General features: G+C 36.0%; 1 protein-coding gene across 9 annotated transcripts in view; it reads right to left on the reverse strand.

Annotated features, from left to right (window-relative positions):
- Nucleotides 1-3,505: 3,505 nt before the first annotated feature.
- LOC108696538 (1-phosphatidylinositol 4,5-bisphosphate phosphodiesterase eta-2-like) overlaps nucleotides 3,506-18,289 on the reverse strand; it is a 400,157-nt gene continuing 385,373 nt past the window's right edge. For 5 of the 9 annotated variants that reach the window (XM_041569340.1, XM_041569341.1, XM_041569344.1 and 2 more), the window contains 3 exons: nucleotides 17,514-17,573; nucleotides 11,515-11,854; nucleotides 3,506-5,982 (listed from right to left, as the gene is read on the reverse strand). In XM_041569340.1, the coding sequence (XP_041425274.1) occupies nucleotides 4,295-5,982; nucleotides 11,515-11,854; nucleotides 17,514-17,573 (2,088 nt within the window). In that variant the 3' untranslated portion in view covers nucleotides 3,506-4,294. Of the gene's footprint in view, nucleotides 5,983-9,431; nucleotides 9,461-11,514; nucleotides 11,855-17,513; nucleotides 17,574-18,289 lie in introns of those variants that run through there. The other 4 variants (XM_041569343.1, XM_041569348.1, XM_041569346.1 and 1 more) reach the window with 3 other exon arrangements.

The raw sequence follows: 18,289 nt of genomic DNA on the forward strand, positions 1-18,289 counted from the left end.
ATGTGTGACTGTTTTTCTAATATTGAAGTGTAAGTGTAAAGCAGCTCTGGGAGAGGGGGGGTCGCCGACCCTGTAAACTTATCTAAATTCATACATTTAGTAGATACATTTCTTATCGTTGTCCCTGCTGAGCAGAATCACTGTGTTTCATTAAAGACAGCTGTTGGAATAGATACAATAGTTGCTAATATTCCAGAGATGCTGCTGAGAAATGTATCAACTAAATTGTAACAGTTTAGAATCTGCACCTGAATTACTGAGCTGCCAGACTGAAACACCAAAGAGACAAAGACCAACTTTAAATTTAGATTTTGGGAAAACGGTAAAAAGCAATTGAAAAAAGTCTATTTCTGGGGAACAGGCTGAAAACAATTGAACTGAAAAAAGTGTTTGGAAGGTGAAAAACCCCTTTAACAAAATCTTGAACAACCTTTAGCATTTGCACAGTTGGTCAACATTTCTGAATTTGTTCAGAATAGCATTTTATAGCACAGAAGCAGAGAGAGAACTAGATTTGATTCCAGCCTTGGCATTTTCTGCAAGGAGTTTGTATTCCCCCCCCCCCATGTCTGTGTGAGTTTCCTCTTGGCACTGGAGTTTCCTCAAACACCCCAAATACATACAGGCTGATTCATTGGCTCCTGACTACATTGATGTGAATGTGATAGGGGACCTTAGATTGTAAGCTCTACTGGGGTAGTGTATAATGTATAAACTCTGTGAAGTGCTGCATAATATGCTGGTGCTATATAAATTAAATAATAATAATGAAAATGTTATTTTGTGAAATAAAAGGCTTCAAGACTTCTCTATTTATGGCCAAACAAAAGAATTCATCTTAGAAGTTTTGGCCAATAATGAGACCATGAAAAGGTAACAGTCACTGCAAATGAATATTAATGAAATCACCTTTGTGCCTATGACAATGAGGGCCACGTTCAGTCATTCAGCTTTCAGAGGTTTGTATTGTCATGAGGAGCCAAAAATCACCGTGGTAACTGTTGCCATAGAAACAGTGGCCAAGCGTAGAGGAAATTCTCTGTATCTCCCAACCGGCAAAGGCATGTTATTCATTTGCTTTTTTTCAAGAAAGTTTATTTTTGAATGTGATAATTACAGTGTTTTTATTTTTTACGGCAACAAACATTGGCTTCTCAATAAAATTTGCATATGGCATTCTGGAAAGAAAAAGACACATGTGCAGCCTTTGTTGTGTTGGTTTAAAGGGCTAGTAACAGCAAAAAGTTTTTAAAAAAAATTCGTTAGTATACATAGAAAAAACCACCAAGACAAATTAAATGTTAAAATTCCAAAGCCTTTGTTAAGAAACTTCACTTGCGCTCCTCTTCAGAAAGCGATTGGGCGGTGTTTGATTTCTCCTCCCTGGCTATCTCCTATAAGGAAGGCAGGGTGGAGAAATCAAGCGGTGCATGATGGATCGCCTGATCGCTTTCTGAAGAGGAGCACAAGTGGAGTTTCGGTAAGTTATTTCTTAATAAAGACTTTAAAGCTTTATTTGTCTTGGTGTTTTTTTTTCTTGTATACTAACAAATTTTTAAAAAAATGTTTTTGATGTTACTGGTCCTTTAAGAGCATGTACACTTGCATGTACACTTCCCACACACCCTTAAATATAATTCCATAAGGAATCATAACACGCTGGGTATATGTCTTATGTCTAAGGCTTCAGAAACACTACTATAGTTCATATAAACAAGCTGCTGTGTAGCAATGGCAGAAATTAAAAAAAGGCTATATGGCACAGGATTAATAGTGGATGAAAGATAATGTTCTACCGAGCTTATCTGCTGTGTAACCTGAGCCTTTTCTCCTTTGAATGTCTGCCCGCATTGCTACACAGCAGCTTATTTATATAAACAATAGTAGTGTTTCTGAACAAACACAGCAGTTTTACAATTGAAGGGCAACACTGCATTATTTTGTTATTACTTTAAAACACAAATTTTTTATTGATGCTACTGTTTCTTTAACATCTATCCAATGAGTTTAAAAATGGTAATTTGTAATTTTGTTGAAATGGTATAAACAAACATATGTCTTAAAATGTGCTTGGCATCAGCAATATGTTGCATTGCTGGACCACACAACTGTGTGTAATACATTTTCTCTGGTGGAATTTTCATTGTCTTATCTATGGTTTATACAAGTTATACACAAGTTATACTTGAAGGTAATAATAAGAATAACTTTAAAAATAGGAGCTTTCTGGATAACAGTTTAAAAATATGGGATCCTATACATTTACCAGGATTCCTATAAATTTTGAATTAATCCAGGGTCGATATTGCAAGTGACAATATGGAGCGTTATTACTCAATATACTTAATTTAGTAATTAATTAGGGGGTTATTTATCAAAGGTCGAGTTGATTTTTACCCGAAAAATATGAGTTGTTGAGGGTCAAAACTATTGAAGTTTCAGGTTAAAAAAAAAAAAACACTTGAATTTTTCAAAATGTATTATACTGCGACCCTGGAAATAACTTGAATCCGAAAAATACTCCAGCTGTCGAGGTCATGTAGAAGTCAATGGCAGAGGTCCCTTGAACCATCTGAAAATGTTTGTAGCCTCTTTCATGTTCGAGTTTTTTCGGTGGGTTTTGCTCGAAAACTCGATTAATTCGAACAATTCGAGTTTTTCTCACTGAAAAATTGATAAATTAGGGTATTCTATTCCCCCCCCCCCGAATTCACGGATTCAAGTTTTTTACATTTGAGTATAAAAAAACCTCACAAAAATCTAAGGGCAGAGCATGTTCAGATTTGGGGAGATTAGTCACTTAGAGCATCTTCAAAAAATGAATGGCTCCGAGTGTGATCCCGTCTGCGATTTGCATTCTAGCTAATTGTCCACAATTAAAGCCCAGAACCTTGTGTTGCAAGTGAGCATTATAACTATTGGGAAGTATTTTGCTCTAATAAACAGTATATAACTTCCCTGGTGTTACACAAGGCAAGAGCAGCAGAAGATATTGTTCAATGTCCCTTAAACTTGAAGAAAACATAGATATAAGCATTTGGGTTCCAAAAATCTATGACCACTGCTACATAATGTTTTAATATTAAAAGATATCTAAAAATCAGTGTCTTCAAATAGGGTTCATGTCTACTGTGAAAGAATACTTGGCGATACATCATAACAGTACTACTGCTTATTGAGCTTATATCATTATTTACGCAGAGGACAGGGATATGAGGTGGGAAACTCCTATTAGGAAATGAACTACATTACCCACAGTAAAATGAAAGGTCAATATGAAATAACAGAAGGGTGTGAGAAAAGTGACTGCAGCATTTTGGCACTATACAGTAATCCGGAATGAGCAATAGAAGGTTTTGGCAAAACACAACTAAAAATGCCAAATGTTGTACCTTTTTGTAGTCTAAAAAAAAAGGATCAGTTCTGGAACAAATTGTAATTTTATTTACAAATTTCCAGAACATACATCCACCATGTATGTAAAGTAAATTTCACATCAAAGTGCTAAGGTTAAATAATTTTATTTAATAGATTTTTTTTCTGACTTACAAACATCGTGTTAAAATGTTTCATTACATATAATATTTAATTAAAGATGGAAAAACTAATAAAAAAAAGAGCAACAGGACTGGTAAATGGATGGTGCTGAACATACACTTTTAAATCATTTGCTTCTCTAAAATGTACATCAAGCTTAATATAAATGAAAAGTCTAATTAAAAAACATCCCTAAAAACTATAAAAAAAACAAAGTTGACATAATTATTGTCGTACAGCCATAATACATTAGGATGAAGTTTAAAATGTCATTTTTTTTTTTTTAAAACATACCTTTTATATATATTTTTTATGGCAGTGCAAAAAAGAAAATAAAAGTGTACCTCAAAGGTGCTATGTACAGCAGCATTTTAAAAATATCACATTGTATCACACTGGCAGTTGTGGGAGAAAGGGTAACATACTGTTAGAGGCCTAATGGATCGACCAGAATGTTAGGATAGGCAGTAGTACAGGAGAGGCCAGAAGTGGATGTCAACGACCAACTTTTCTTTATAGAAAAAAGTAATAACTGTAATGCAGATTTGTGGGGGACTGCAGGCCCATTGTAAACTTGCTAGTTCAAAAAAATATATATATACAGTACTTTAAGTGCTCTAGCTGTCCCCAGTTTTTTTTTTGTTTTTTTTTTAAATTCCATCTCTCGAGGTATATCTTCTATGGACAACTTTATCATATACACAGTTAACATGAATAGAAATGCTAAGTTTGTTTTTTTTTCTACAGAATTATATAATTAGGGTCCAAATTTGTTCAAAGTTTCAGATGTAAACTGTGTGGGAGAAAGAGAATCCATACAGATCCCTTGAGTTATTGCACATGCTCCTTCTGGATTCCCTCTTTCTTCTATGGAATTTCCATTTATCCGGCACATGTTTTGGAGCCTTTGCCTTTCTTGAGCCTGCTTGGCTCTGTTTGCAATATACCTTACTCTACTCTGACTCCTGGAGGAGGTCCTTCGAAGGAAGGCGGTGTCTCCATTCTCACACTGAACAGATTCAAAATCAGTTGGGGATGTGATGTCATTTTCTTTCTGAAAGCTTGTTAGCTTTTTCAGCTGTTCTGTCAATGAATCGGAAGACTTCACTGAACCCTTTATACCGGCTGGTCTTCTTTGTGCCCTCATTGATGTAGTAATGAAACTTCTGCTTATACTTCTGTATTTACTCTCAAAATTACATGAAATGTCATCTGAAGTCAAGTCTCCAAGACTTTTTGACATTGACTGGTTAGTTGATGCTTTATTTTCAAGATTGGGCTTTTTATTTGTCTGTTTAAGGCTGTCCATATATAATCTATTCCAGGTGTTCCTTCGTGGCAAGGGTGGCGGCAACACTTCTCCAGGACTTCTAGCCAGTGGTCTAGGAGAGAGTTCATCTATTGCTTGGTTACTGGATACTAAATTTGGGTTAGATTTACTTTTCGTTACTCCTAGTGACATTTCCTTTGTTAAAGAAGTTGCGGATCTTGGCCGAATGGTATTGTTTATATGTATATTCTCAAAGTTATCATCAGAGATGTCAAGATCCACAAAGCTTTTTCGGGCTAAATTAGGCAAAGACAGATCAATGACTGTGTCATTGGATGACTTGCTGGAAGACGAAGACATACTGTCCCTATGAGTGTTTAACTCCAGTTTGCTCCAAATTCTATCATTAACTGTGGCATCAGAATACACTTCAGCCACAGGGGACTGACATGTAGAATTTAAGCTTAAGGCTGAGCAGTCTGAAACAACATAGCCCTCACTCTTTGTTCTCCTTACAGGTGTGTGTTTGCCAGCATGAACCACTGAGGGCTTTGACTCAGGCCTGTCATACTGCAATCTTTGAACAGGAGGAACAATCAAATGGTTCATGTTTGGTTTTGGCCTGGTTTGTTGATCAGATGGATTAGTGCACACCATTCTATTTGCAATGGACATATTACTAGCATGAAAGGAAGATTGTGCTGCTTGGTTACCTTTGACTTGACATTGTTCATTACCATTTCTTGAAACATCAGCAAGCAAAGACATTCCTGGCTTAATCTGGGATGAATGAATCAGACTTGTGCTGTCACTTTTCCCACTGACCGAACTGAGTACTTTCCCATTCCTGTCATTGTATACTTTTCCTGAATGACCTTTTCCATTATGTGGATGCGGTCCATTACTTATAGCAAGCACCTTTATTATGGCTGGCTCAACATTCAGTTTGCTTGGTCGTTGTACATTTTCAGAGTTAATAGCTGGGCTTCCACATTCAGACTGAGATTCCTTGGAATAATCACACACGGTGCTTTCACAATTTCTAATACAGTCGACAGGCTGGGGAAAAGCTTGACTTGTGGGAGATGTATCCTTGGCAAAGAGAGGCTCTTCTTTAATGGTTTCAAGACTGCATAAAGAAGTGGCTGATCTATAAAGTGATAATTGTCGGGGGTCTGCAAAAGAGGAAAATGTATTAAAAGAAAATCATGATTATAGATACACTATAGATACAATAACATTTAAAAAGCCACCATTTGCATGATTTAAGAAAATAATATTTTTGTCACTTTACCTAAGGTTTGTGATACATACCAAGCTAACCATATATTAACTAGAATTGTGCTTAGTCCTCCAGAATTGTGAAAGAAATGTGAAACACTTTTACAAGCCTTAGAGGCCCACTTATGAACACTCTCGTTTTAGCGGTATTAGAGGAAACCACATAAAACACGTTTTCTCTAAAGCCACGAATGCCGTGTACTTTATTAAAATATCCGAATATAAAAAGCAAGAACTTAAAAAATACTTAATGATCCAAATAAAATACGAAAAACTTGAGAAGTCCGAATTTATTAAAAATGGACAAAAAGGATAAGCACGGCTCCCATTGACTTGTTTAAGACCTCCACAGCTTTTAGATGGCGTTTTGTTGTGGTTTTCACACTTTATAAATCTTACATTTTTAGGGTTTTAGAGAAATAAAAAAAACAAGAATTTTTTAGAGAAAAAATTTGATTAGTGAAAAAAAAATACAAGTCAAATGTTAATAAATAAGCCCCTTACAGTTTACTAAGTCAAATGATGGAAACACAGTATTGTATAAGACTAACCACAAATGTAAAGGCCACAGCTGCACCCTTTACAGTAGAAGAGTTGAAATCCAAATAAAAAGACCAGAATTTTGCACTAAAACAGCTCTAAACCGAGATGAAAACCTTGCTTAATGGTAAAAACCACACTGCTAGCAGATCATATAGTAAATGTAATCATTTTTGAAATAGAGGTATCCAAAATATAATGTGTTTATTAAAATTCTATTCATTCTAAATACAAAACAGAGCACATTTTCCAAGAAATGCATTTTCTTTTTAGAACAACAATTGCCATGCAATGATGTAAATCAGTGTGATTTTTTTTTTCAGCAGAGCTTTCACTTGGACATCCACCTTAAATACATCCTGAAATCCTAATTAGAAGCTGCTGTAGGACAACAAATCAAAGCCCCAACCTCTAACAGCCATGGTCAAAGTCAAATTGGGAAAAGTTACATAAATATCCAAATGGCCAGAGACTGGAAATCCCTGATGTATATACTGGATAGATATAAAAATCAACACATAATATTAATTGCTTTTTGCTTTAATCTACCCTCCCTCAGGGTGCTCCCTGCTCGGGGTTAAGAGCAGATTTATTTTCTACATTCTTCAGCTGTCCATAAGATGCAAGAAAATTCAAAAATATTGTTTATTACCCAATTAAATAACAAAATATAATTATTAATCAATAATTTTACCAGGACTATTTTTGGTTATAGGTCTCTGGTGCTGGAGTCCTTACTACCAACGTTAATGTTTTCAGCGTCCCCACATATGTTGCATTGCTGACTGATCAACACATTTATAGATGAAGAAAGGTGTCAACCAGAGCTAATCTTGTGGAACAGACACAACAAAACAAATGGCAAGTCTAGTACTCCAGTTAAGCTTTATTCTTCTTTATATTGCCGTGGGGTTAAAGTTTCTACAATTGGTGGTTTAAAATAATTGAGCAAAAAGCTAACATTTCACTGTCTTTGGAGGGAACTGCTAGAAACCTGAACATACTATTGAGGTCAGAAAAAAATCTAAAAGCTTTAGCATATGAAGTAAATACGATATAGTCTGTCATTCTTCACAAAGTAGTTAGCAACAATCCAAATGGAAATGGCAAATGTGTTACCAATATATTGGCACTTTATAAACCAAACAAACAAATGCACAGGGCAGCATGCAATTCTCATGCCAACTTGACTTAAGTGGACAGCACAAGGTATACAACAACAACAACAAAAAAACAAAAAAAAATACTATTAAACGGGATACCACTCAGTCATCCAGCCTATAACAAACAATGGAAAATTGTGCTCACCACAAAAGTTTTAAAAACAGGGATTGTTTGTCCATATATTGCAATATATTTAAGCTGCCCAACTACTTCCCAGCTATAGTCAGGTGATCCCTCTGGTGACTAATAAAAGGGCAGCCAAGTTTGGGAGTTTTACTTTGAAAGCAGCTAGTAAGTTACAGGTAAAACCTAGTCCCTTTGTAAAATGTATAATTAAGCAATTGAATTCTTAATGAATCAGATGAAAATTGAGCATAGGACTGGCCAGATATGGGATGACTTTGACGTAGTTGGCCAGCTTAAAAATATTGCAATATATGGACAAACAATCCCTGTGTTGTTTAAAGGGTAAGGCATTTTTCAGTAGCAGTATGCACAAAATGTCTCTGTCTTAAATATATTGATAATGGGTTGAGTGCAGAGGACTCTTGTATTTGACTATATGTATTTTGTGGTCACAGCCTCATTGCAACTCACCTAATGATATTTCAAAATTAGTGGTGAGCACAATTTTCCCTTGTTTGTTATAGTTATACAGGAGCAGTGACCAGCTCCATGTTGTAGCTCCCACCCTTCCCAGCTATAGTCAGGTGATCCCACTGGTGTCTAATAAAAGGGCAGCCAAGTTTGGGAGTTTTACTTTGAAAGCAGCAAGTAAGTTGCAGGTAAAACTTAGTCCCTTTGTAAAATGTATAATGAAGCAATAGAATTCTTAATGAATCAGATGCAATTTGAGTGCTTTGATGCAGTCATCCAGACTGTTCCTAATGTAAAGTACTTTCACACTAAACACCGCACGATCTTTCCATTGTCCTTACCAGTGTAAACACGTTTTTATTTTAATTATTTAGTAAGAGAAAGTGGACAAAACATAGATTTTTTGCAGCAATTACTTTCATGAGATGACCATTCCTTTATATGCCGCTAATGTACATCCGGTTCCCTACAGGGGTCTCTTACTAGGCAGGCACTGATAGGATTTAAATGATAATTTCAGCTTCTTCTGTATGATACAAACTGGCAAGCAATGCCTATTTTCCACAGCAAAAACTGTGGGGCTGATTTATAATTCCTTGTTAATTTTTTCAGAATGGTAGCAATCATTACTTCTCAACAGAAGATTACCGAAGGCTTTAGATTTAACAAATGAATATTCTAAATCCCTTTTCTCCGATTGTGATGCATATCAAAGAAAGAACGTTTCGGTATCAGTGCAAAGCGCAGTTGCTGAGCTATTCTATTCAAGAATGCCCCATAACAAATGAATAGGTTTGACTGCTCCAAACAGCTGAATACATTCTGACGAACTGACAGATTTTAGGGCAAATCTTGACAAACAGCTGTGATTATGGTGGTTTTAAAAACAAATAATATATCCTTACTTAGAGTTCATATCTGTAGATTAAGGTGATTGTTTTTATTTTGGCAAAACATAGCATTTGTTAAATGGTCTCCTTTATTTGGATGTGTGAGAGGTATTCCCAAAACTATAAAACACACTTCCCATACATTCAATTACCTTTACTCGTTTGTCCTTTCAGTCTTTAACTAGAAGGGGCAGAGATAGTGCAAGTGAAGAGACAAAACAGAGGAAAGCAGTTAATTAGGAAAGACACTAAGGTGAATTAAAAGGGTATACAGTGATAAAGACAAGAATTTTCACAAAACCTGCCCTGTATTAGTGTCCAACCAGAGAATTTATTTGTTCCATTAATTTTTTTTATGGTTTTTGGCAGTTTTCTGTTCAGTTTCAGATGGAGGAAGGAATGTTGCAGCCACTATTACTATAAATAAGAATCCTGTAAGGTGTGAATGTTTCTTGTACATTTTGGCCAGTAAAGATTATGATTGACCTACAATATTTTTTGATGGGGAAACGACTAAACTGCATTCCCAAAACTCTACTCTCAGTCCTGGCACAAAATATGTCATCAAAACGCGAGTATGCGTGGGCACCTAGATCTACTTTTAAGTTCGGTAATGGCGCTTTAACTGTATCTAAGCATTTTTTGGAGAAAAACTATACTTCCGACCAATTGAAATTTATGGTTCTGGAAAGTGTGCCCCACTTGAAAAGGAGTGGTGATCGAGAATTAAAACTCAAAAGGAGGGAAGTATGGTGGATTAATAAATTGTAATCACTTTATCCAGCAGGCCTAAACAAAGATTATAACCAGTTTCGGTTTTTATAATTTTATGACATATTTTGATGGTCAAATTGAGGCATATTAACATTTTTGTGTATTGTGTACCATACAATTGATGTTATCATTTACTTTGACAACTGTGAGCTAGTTGTATGACTTCACTGACTGTATTTCCCTTTAAATACATCAGATGGAGGGAGGAGTATTTAATATGGCTTGATAAAGGGCACACAAATTGCCCAAAATGTCGCAATTGTGATGTGACCTGTTTAATATACTGTTTTGCATTGGATCCTGTGTGCAGCTTCCTATTTCAAAAAGACTGTTTCTAAGTATATGGGGATGAGACAGCGTCCCTAAAGTGGCTGATCACCAGGACAATTATCGTTGGTGAGTGTGCTGAGGAGTCCCTAATCCATTTACTTACATACTGCATATAAATAAGCCAGTTTTACAACTAATTTCAGTTGTTTAGGGGAACCTTCATTTGTTCTGGGGAGTTGCAAAGTGATGGGGCAGCAATGAACTAAAAAGGATCCAAATTATATTTAAATACTCTGGTTGGAAACGTTACAAAGCACCGTGGTTATTACACTTTACAGGAAGCACACACATGAAGAGACACGTATAATGCATGACTAATCTAAGTGACGCAACAGACTACAGACCACGGTCACATTCACTAGATGATTTCTATGATATAATGATCAATCTACAACGTTGAAGCAGATTCCTTCTTACCAGTAAAGAATATTGGGGATTTACTGCGAATTTCCTCCAGTTTTTGTACAAACAAGGCATTCATTTCCCTCTGTAGGGTGCCCGCTTGCCTTCGGGACGTTTCATGCCAGCCCTTGGATAATTCTGGACTTCCGAGACTCTCTAAGCTGCTGGAGTTGGAGGATACTGAACCACTGCCGGCAGGGACCAAATTGACAGTGCTTCCATATTTGCAACCGGTTAGGCATTGCCATCTCTGCCTAGGATGACTTTTCATCCCAGCACATTTGGGGTCTCCATTTTTCTTCCCAGGAATTACAAATGATTGAGAGTTTTTTGGTAGATCATCATTGTCATTGTCAGTAAATGCTAGTAAATCTTTCTGTTGCCTCCTCGGCTGCTCTGTGATACCGTAATATTTCATCTCTAAACTTTCTTCTCCTGGTACACTATACTGGTCGTGAGCTGGGCTATCACTCACAATAGGTCTGTTTGTATCATAACGTTTGCATTCTAAATCTGGGCTCTCTTTAGAGCCGATCACACACTTCATGCAATTTGTTGCCATTCCAATCCTACCTGAGCCATTCATTGCACAGCGGGCAAATACACCTGGTTTATTAAGAGTACTGTCCTGAAAAGGGACTTTGTCAGTTCTTCGATGAGGTTCACTGAACGTTGTACACCTAGAAATGCGGACGTGGCTTTTGCTTTTACTTGAACTAAAAAGCTTACCTTTTAAACTCTTGCTGTTTAATTCCACATTAGTGCCATCCCTAGAAGGAAGAGCTGGAGAAGCACTTTCAGGATCTTTTTCAAAGCGGGGCAGAGACGAATCATCAGTCTCCCGATCTTCACTAGGTCCTTCTGAGCTGTTTTCTTTGGAGTCAATGGCAATTTCTGGGAAGCCCTTTTTGTTTTTTTGTTGGCCCTTAGTAGGAGCACTTGCAGTTCTCCTTAAAATGTTGCTACTAATGGAATGTTTCCGATTGAGCTGTCCAGCAGCATGACTGTCCAGAGAAGCTTGCTTTGGATTTCTCAGAAAGAGTCCTTTTAAGCCTACGGCCTGTTTGACCTGAATGAAAGGTAACCAGGAAAAAAAAGAATAATGAAATGAGCTGTTGTAGTGATTTTGTACAGAGCAGAATGCTATATATTTAATATTCTAAAATAATCATGATTAGATTTACAGGGAGATCTCTCCTAAATAATAGAATTCAATCAAAATCAAGAGGGACGTCTCGTCAGATGCACTGAGCATATGAGTCATTGAACATACATAATTGTACAATATATTGTATTAACGTCTTGGAAAACCTTGAAATAAATATTACATCTGTATTCCAAGGGAAATAGATCATCTAAGATATTTGTATACATATAGAAATACCATTCATGATAAATGAAATACAGAAAACTGGGATAGACAGCTAGATTTATTATATGTATTGCCATAATATGATTCAGCACCCAGATATTTTATAAGAGTTCAAATATAGTTAGTATGTCTTGTGAGTATGATGAATAGTTGAATTAAATTTGGTTCATATTTAATAAAAAATTTTTTTTAAATGTTGCAGCGCTCAAAGTGGTTGCTATTTAGTGTACTATTTCATGCCAAGCTTCAGTATCTATAAAGAACATATGAATGAGTGGGTCTTGCTACATTTATATGTTCAAAGTGTTTGACTGCACAGTGACAACAAAGGACCTATCCGCTAAATATAAAGTGCAGCTAGTCGTATTCTGAATACTTGCAGCTGACGCAGATGCAGTTAAAGTAGATGCATCTTGCTTTAAGGTTGTGTGTCTAAGGCCGATTTCAGCATTCTGAATGTGATTAACGCCATCTGACATTTAGACTTGAGGTCTCGTGTCTTTGGTGTTTTCTGAGCACACTCAAGCATACTGCAGAGTATTTGTATTACTTTAAATTGCAACTTTAAAAGGAAGATATGCTGAACAATCATAAAACAGCATTTTGTAGATGAGCACTGAACTTGGTTACAACTACAATATTAGAACATAAAGCCAACTCTTTCACAAAATTTCTGCAAGGAGACATGAAGACATGTAAAGCTGGTTTTCTGTGACGTGCAACTATTTAGGTACAATTGATTTTAATTACTAGTTTCAGCTATGGTTGTCCACCCTTCCTTCAGACTCTCTATGGATACTGAAAGATGTATTCCATCAACAAAATCTCATTCATGTTGGACATAACTGTTCTTTGTGTTTGTTCACATAAGTATTTCTACAGAAACACAACCCATTCTGTTTCTATTTCCTTTATTCTGTGACTCCAACTTTTGGTTATAGGTTCTACCATTTAATGCATAGGAATCATGATTAAGTTATAGTTTTGGGAATTTTAACCGAAAGGCGATAATTTACTTTTCTTGGCTAAATAATTTTGCAAAGCCTCAAATTACTTTGTCCAAACTGAGATGCCCTAAACAGAGCCTTTCCACTTCATGGAAGCTGATCTCAATTCATTTTCTTTCATTGAAGATTCATTATATAGTGTTTGTCGTCAGCTAAAGCACAAACAACAGTGCATTTGTACAAGGACTGAATATCTCAGCCTCTACAGTTTTGTCCACTGCATGTGCAAAGTGCTATGAGCAAGTTAGGAGGCCCAGCACACAATGAGCATGTATGTATTGCTTGCACAAAGGGGGCAACCCAAGATACAAAGGTTAGAGAGTGATGGAGGGCAACTGTAGTGCTATAGGATTGCTACTTGTCTGAGCTGAAATGAATGAGGTGCATTGATCTGAGCAAAAATGCAAGTGGGGCTTTATTTATCGTTTTAAAAAAAGGATAAATTCAAATCATTTGGCAACAGAAATGGTCTTTATCATAGATAAAGACACCACTAACAATTATATTTTTCATTCCAGCTCAGATAAGCAACCTTGGCACTGACGATTACACAATAGTTAAATTGTGACCCAAGCACATTTAGTAACATTTAAAAAGTAATATTTTTATGTTACCATTAAAGTCAAATTGGTTGATCACCTAATGCATACTATCAGATATTTTAGCTTAATTGCAGTGCCCCCCAATAGACAATCATAAGCATATAAGCCTTATCCTGAACATATTCAGTTTTAATAAACACCTGAAACCATTCAATATATTAATTGGTAGATGGTTGTGGGGTCGATCCCCCTTTTCCCAACATGAATCTGAAGGGGGTGGTAGAGCCATCAGCAGGATTAAACACAATTTAGAGTACAAGGTTAAAAGAAAATGCTTTATTTAGCAAGCTTGGAGTTTCAAGGACTCCGCATAAGAGGTGCCATACCTGTTTAGGCTAAGATTTGTTTTTCTGTTAAATAACTCTGCTAAACCAATACCACAACAAACTGTACATTTAAATTTGTTAAGACAATTGCATTTTAATTTCCATACCGTTAATCCATTGCTGTACACATATGTTGACAAAAATGCATAATTAAGCAAGAACAAGGGCAAAACAATGGCAATTCATATAAATATACAGTGCAACTTGCGACAAACACATATAAAACATCCAGGCCTCTGGAATAGCAACATGGAACCCTTGTTTATGGAACTGTACAGTTACATGAGCCCTTTAATATAAGTAGTCGTGAGACCACAAGTTGCATTGTAGGTGAATTAATGAGTGCAAACCATGAGAATATAATTACATTCTTGTATGAAGAATGTATTTTTAGCATTCTTTGTGACATTCAATGTATATTTGCCAACCTTTAAGTCACTACCTACTGAAAATCATCTTTGGTATCTGTCATCTGTTTCAACTATAAAAACAGGCACTAAATGCTAATAGGATTATTAATAGTAACCATTCTGTTGCTTATTTTTGATGAGTTCTTTAGGTCTCTCACTTCCACAACTGTAATTTATTCAATCTCTGCAACACTGCAGAATCCGTGCACACAAATTAGAGCTAATAACTGAACAAGGCACCACTGATATCCAAATACTATGAGATATTACCAGCTTTCTTTTGTATTTTAATATTATAATTCCTTAAATATGCTGTTTATACACAACATATTTAAAATACATGTTTTTTCCAGTCCATAAGATTCATATTTAAATATAGGGACCATTACAGTGCTAACATAATTGGGCATTCTGAGACAACTGTAAAATTCTCTTATTATTTGTAGTGATATTTTTAGTTAGATTTTTGTTCAGTACTCTCCAGTTTGAATTTCAACAATTATATATTTTCTAGGGATTCACCGAATCCACTTTTTTGGATTCGGCCGAACCCTGAATCCTTCGCGAAAGAGTCGGCCAAATACCGAACCGAATCTGAATCCTAATTTGCATATGAAAATTAGGGATGGGAAAGGGAAAACTATTTTTTACTTCCTTGTTTTGTGACAAAAAGCCACGCGATTTCCCTCCATGCCCTAATTTGCATATGCAAATTAGGATTTGGATTCGGTTCGGCCGGGCAGAAGGATTCAGACTAATCCTGCTGAAAAACGCAGAATCCTGGCCACATCACAAAACCAAATCCTGGATTCGGTGCATCCCTAATATTTTCTAGGGTACAATTTATTCTAGCAATCAGACTGTGCTTTAAACGAGGAAGATAACTAGGATAGCAATAAAAGTAGTAGTTTCCTGGTTGTTGGGTGTGAGTGCCCCCCATTTGTAAGCAGGGAAGAGGTAGTAGAGTAAGTCAAATCAATTTAATAATTACAAAAAATAAACATTTAAAATTAGGGGAAACTGCTTTGGATTAGCCATTTTATAACACGCTAAGAAAGTTACCATTTAACCAATTTAGTAGGATGACTATAAATATATATATTTCACTAATTGTTTTTTTTTAATGTTTTTCTACACTCATGCTTCTGCTTCTTAAAGGGATACTGTCATGGGAAAACATGTTTTTTTCAAAACGCATCAGTTAATAGTGCTGCTCCAACAGAATTCTGCACTGAAATTAATTTTTCAAAAGAGAAAACAGATTTTTTCATATTCAATTTTGAAATCTGACATGGGGCTAGACATATTGTCAGTTTCCCAGCTGCCCCCAGTCATGTGACTTGTGCTCTGATAAAGTTTAGTCACTCTTTACTGCTGTACTGCAAATTGGAGTGATATCACCCCCCTTCCCCCCCCAGCAACCCAACAAAAGAACAATGGGAAGGTAACTAGATAGCAGCGCCCTAACACAAGAATAACACTCCCTGGTAGATCTAAAAACAACACTCAATAGTAAAAGCCAAGTCCCACTGAGACTGATTCAGTTACATGAAGTAGGAGAAATAACAGCCTGCCAGAAAGTAGTTCCATCCTAAAGTGCAGGCACAAGTCACATGACTTGTGCTGTTACATCATGCATACGTTCCTCTCGCTAGATACCCCCCTTGCTCGTGCATAATTGGTTCTGGATCACTGGGGAATAGACACAAAGAAGATTTATATAACGGTCAAAGAGTCACGGCTCATTGACATCACCTTTCTTGTGATATCTTACTATCTATAGTATGAGTAGGTCAGTAGGGATTAAAAAGTAGAAATATAGAAGACTTTCATATCCCTTCGCTTACTAAAAGGAATTTTTATTAAGGTGCAACTAACTTATACCTATACAGCCACCATGTTTTCTTGGACCAACCCTTTCAGAACTGTAGCTAACAGCACAGTTAAACTATATCTTTCTCAAGAATTTTATATCTCAAATGTATAGGCTATTCATTTTAGAATCTCATATAGGGCCCCTATAGGAGGAAATGATGAGTACAATTTGTCTTACAATGGCTGCAATGTAAAACATTTTTAAATATACAAACATATAATCTATGCCTTTTTTTTTTTAATTTAAGAATTATCTGTATTCACAAATTGAGGGGAAAAGTTCACAGAAAGACTGCATATCAGAATATAGTGTTTTACATAAAAGCTGGCAAGTATACAGATAACACCGAATGCAAACAATCTCATAGCTGTTAAAACTCCTCTTTTGCATACACAGAGCACCACAAACCCCAAACCCACTTGTGAAATGGGCTATAGATGATGGAAACGCAGTGCTACTGTTTAGTGCACAAACTGTGTGGATACTGTAAAGATGAAGATGGAAAAGAATATAAAAAATTAAATTAAATGAAGTGCATTATTAGTTTTCTCAGATCAGATGCAATCTCACTTGGTTAAAAACAGAAGAAGAGAAAAAGACATTTAGAAGACGATCCAGAATGATTCATTTCTAAAGAATCTGTAAAAAAAAAAAATTTCCTTCACTTAGAATTAGTTACAAAACCGTTAGGGGAAGACAAATAAAGAATGAGATGGGTATCAAGAGATTGTAGATCTATGGACTTAAAATAAAACAAAAAAAGACAATGAACAAGAGGAGGTATTTTAGCACTGACATTAATGATATCACTGTATCATCAAAAACATTATTAGCTTTAGCCTGAAAAACAAAATGGTGGTACTGAATTCACAACAGATAGGACAAATGAAAAATGAACACTATAGATATGGAGTGCAGTTAAAAAACTGCCAGATTTGTGGGTTTATTTTCACCCTGGATCAACTTCATAAATGATCTTTTTTCAGGCTGTGGATGGCCTGGTGTAAAGAGAACAATCCATGTCATGAGCTGATTGTTTTAATAAGGAACACTGATGCTTATGATGTCAATTGTCAGAAACATGCAGGATGTGTTGTGGTTTTCACTACACCTTCCTGTGACATGAGGGGGGTACCTTCATGGCTCCTAAAATGTCTCTGCTTCTAAAAGTAGATTTTTGACACAGAGAAGTCCACTGAAATCACAAACAGACAAAGTAAAGGCAAATCAGAAAGAAACAACATTAATGGGAAGAATTGCACAGTTTAACAAACGTACAAGAACAAGAACAAAATGCTGGTTACATAGACCACATATAGTAAGACAGAAATAGAAACGCTTGTTCAGAGTGAGAAAGGAAAAAACTCAAGATGGTTTGGGTCTGGTGTGGACCAGTCCATGTTTGCTCAGTGAATTTTACATTTGTTACCTTTTAAAGGATATAAAAACAATATAATTTTGCGTTTTGAAATGGAACCATGTTAACTTTTTCCAAACAGAGCGAATAAAATACTACCATCAGCAACTATCCATAAAACCTTAAGTTATATTTATTTCTTGCACGAAGTTCTGTTCTTGAGGATGAAAGTGGAGGAATATTTCCTGTGTTTAGTTTTTTTACCTTTATGCACCATTATGTCCATCTGCCAAATAAAAACTTAAGACTTTTTTTCAGGACAGAATTGCATAAATCCAAACATGTGAAGGAAACTATAAAGGAAAAAGACCAAATCGCTTTTTATCGTGAGAGAAGCAAGTTGTTTACACCAAGAGCATAGTTTAAAGCTGGCCATAGACGAAAAGATCTGATCGTACGATTTTTGGACCATCAATCGGACGGGTTAAAAGATTTCTGTCGGCTGCGGGTAATATCTCTGCATGTATTGCCGATCATACGATTTTCAGAGGGAG

Source organism: Xenopus laevis, chromosome 7L (genome assembly GCF_017654675.1).
Source record: "Xenopus laevis strain J_2021 chromosome 7L, Xenopus_laevis_v10.1, whole genome shotgun sequence".
Classification (NCBI taxonomy): Eukaryota; Metazoa; Chordata; class Amphibia; order Anura; family Pipidae; genus Xenopus; species Xenopus laevis.